Source organism: Octopus bimaculoides, chromosome 11, assembly GCF_001194135.2.
Source record: "Octopus bimaculoides isolate UCB-OBI-ISO-001 chromosome 11, ASM119413v2, whole genome shotgun sequence".
In the NCBI taxonomy this organism is placed as follows: Eukaryota; Metazoa; Mollusca; class Cephalopoda; order Octopoda; family Octopodidae; genus Octopus; species Octopus bimaculoides.
In genome coordinates, this window is record NC_068991.1 from 77,796,693 (window position 1) to 77,799,023 (window position 2,331).

The 2,331-nt window shown below is 36.0% G+C and overlaps 1 protein-coding gene across 7 annotated transcripts in view; it reads left to right on the plus strand.

The window, feature by feature from the left end:
• LOC106868589 (uncharacterized) overlaps positions 1-2,331 on the plus strand; it is a 137,656-nt gene that overhangs the window by 89,638 nt on the left and 45,687 nt on the right. For 4 of the 7 annotated variants that reach the window (XM_052971948.1, XM_052971947.1, XM_052971946.1 and 1 more), the window contains one exon: positions 1,625-1,719. The exons of the other annotated variants lie outside the window; for them this stretch is intronic. In XM_052971948.1, coding sequence (XP_052827908.1) covers positions 1,625-1,719 — 95 coding nt within the window. The remainder of the gene's footprint in view (positions 1-1,624; positions 1,720-2,331) is intronic. 7 annotated transcript variants of the gene reach the window in all.

A 2,331-nucleotide genomic window follows, 5' to 3' on the forward strand; every position in this document is an offset into this window, starting at 1 on the left:
AAGACAGAAAGACAGAAAGACAGAAAGAAAGGAAAAAGTAGAGATGAAGAATAAGAAAAGAATCAGAAAAGGATTATTAAAGAAGAAGAAGAAGAAGAAGAAGAAGAAGAAGAAGAAGAAGAAGAAGAAGAAGAAGAAGAAGAAGAAGAAGAAGAAGAAAATATGATGGAGACAAAATAGAAAGGCGATCCACTTTGTAGAATAACATTTATTCCACCTTTGCAATTTTGGCTATTTCTGCCAAATACTTTGCCATAAACCTCAGCCTACTCTAAGAGCATCACACTCTTAAAATGCATTTAACATGCACTTGCAATATCTGCATTTGCAACAACTGCATCTGCAAAATATCTTCAATTTTCTGTACAACTTGAAATGCTCTTAAAATTTATCAGCATAAAATTGCCTTAAATGCAAGTGAACTTGTCATATTATTCTAGAGTGTACTGTTTGCTAACTTCATGTCCTCATTGTTCACCTCTTTTAAACTGTTTTAAACTGTTTAAAACCTGAAATACTTATTAGTCTTTCTTAAAAGGTGGGTGAAACCAGTTAATCTGCTTCAAGCAAAATACGTAACTGCTTTGCTGTGCAATTTGTTTGACTGATGAAAAATAAACAGGTTTTGCTCCCTATTTTGCAGTTAAGTGGTTATCACTAAGAAAGGCAACTTCTCCAGCTGCTATAAAGAAGAAGAAAAAAGAAAAGCTAATATGCTACTTGGACAAATGATGGTGTTTCTATGTGACTTAATACTGCTGGAAATAGCAGCTGAATTTTCGTTAAATCACACCCTTTTAGAAAGAGAAAAACACATTTGATAAGGTTTTCCTAGATACACAATGCTTTAAAAGGGAATGCGAATGAAAGAATGGTCAAAATAGGATTGCCTTTAATTGAAGGTCTGTGAGATCAAATACATGCATGTATGTATGTATGTATGTATGTATGTATGTTTGTATGTATGTATATGCCTGTGTGTATGTATGTATGGTTCAAATTTACAGAAAACAAAAGACAAAGACAGGTGAGGGAACAACAAGCGTGTTAGTTTGACACACGGGAAGAATGGAAAAGTCTTTTGATGTTTCGAGCCTATGCTCTTCGACAGAAAGGGTTTAGAGGAAAAAAATGGAGAAAGAGAAAGAGAGAAACACAGAGAGAAAGATATATCTCCTTCCTTTTTGTTTTTATGGTTTGGTGATAAAGAAGGGGCAGTACCCATGGCCTTTGCTGGCCAATGAAAAACGAAGCAGTGAGATTGACACAACATAATTTGAACAGTTGCAAGCTTATGGATATAAGAAAAACATGGGCAATGAAGTAATTAATTCAACCCCACAAGAATGGCAAGGATGGATCTCATGATCTTGTCGTATGGACACAGATTAGATCATATTTTTATATCGATATAGAAGACAACTACAGCATAAGAGATGCACATCCAACGAATCTGTGATACATTTTACTGTTCTACATGAAGGCGTCTCAGCTGAATGTCAACAAGCAAATTCTTTAACTCACAACATTCTGGTTATTTTAGTTAAAGAACAACATTTCATTAGTTACCTGCCATTGCTAAAACGATTTCATGTTGTTTTTTTTTTCTGTTTCCTTCTGTCAGGTAGCACTGGATCTGGACCTCTGTTTAGTGTCTTGAGGCAAGAGTCAATCCGAAAACTTCTTAAACAAGATGAAAATTTGTCAACTGAGCTAAAGGTTGGGTCCTCCCCCTTTTATTTATCCTTTGTACCAGTCATTCTCTCCTTCTTTAATTGTCCCTTTCTTTCTCTTATTAGTTTGTTTGTAGTTCACTTGTGTAGCTTAACCTACCTTCACAGACGTATTTTCCTTGTATTTATCAACATATGCATAAATAAATATTGTAAGCAGGTGTGTTTATATACATATATATATTTACCTGTGTATGTGTGTGTGTGTGTGTGTGTGTGTGTGTGTGTAGTAACGTTTTATTTTTGCTTCTGTAACATGGCTGTTCTGTAAAGAACTATGTTATTACATTCTAACCCCAGGAAAATGTCTTTTCCAACTAGTTAACAACACACAACCTGTGGCCTTTATAGAACACCCATGTTATAGTGGCATAAAACATTATATTGCTCATTGCGTATATATACAAACATACACACACATTGGACTGGACTGGACTGGACTGGCTTGTGCGGGTGGCACAAAAAAGACACCATTTCGAGCGTGGCCGTTTTCGTGCGGGTGACACGTAAAAGCACCCACTACACTCTCTGAGTGGTTGGCGTTAGGAAGGGCATCCAGCTGTAGAAACTCTGCCAAATTAGATTGGAGCCTGGTGTT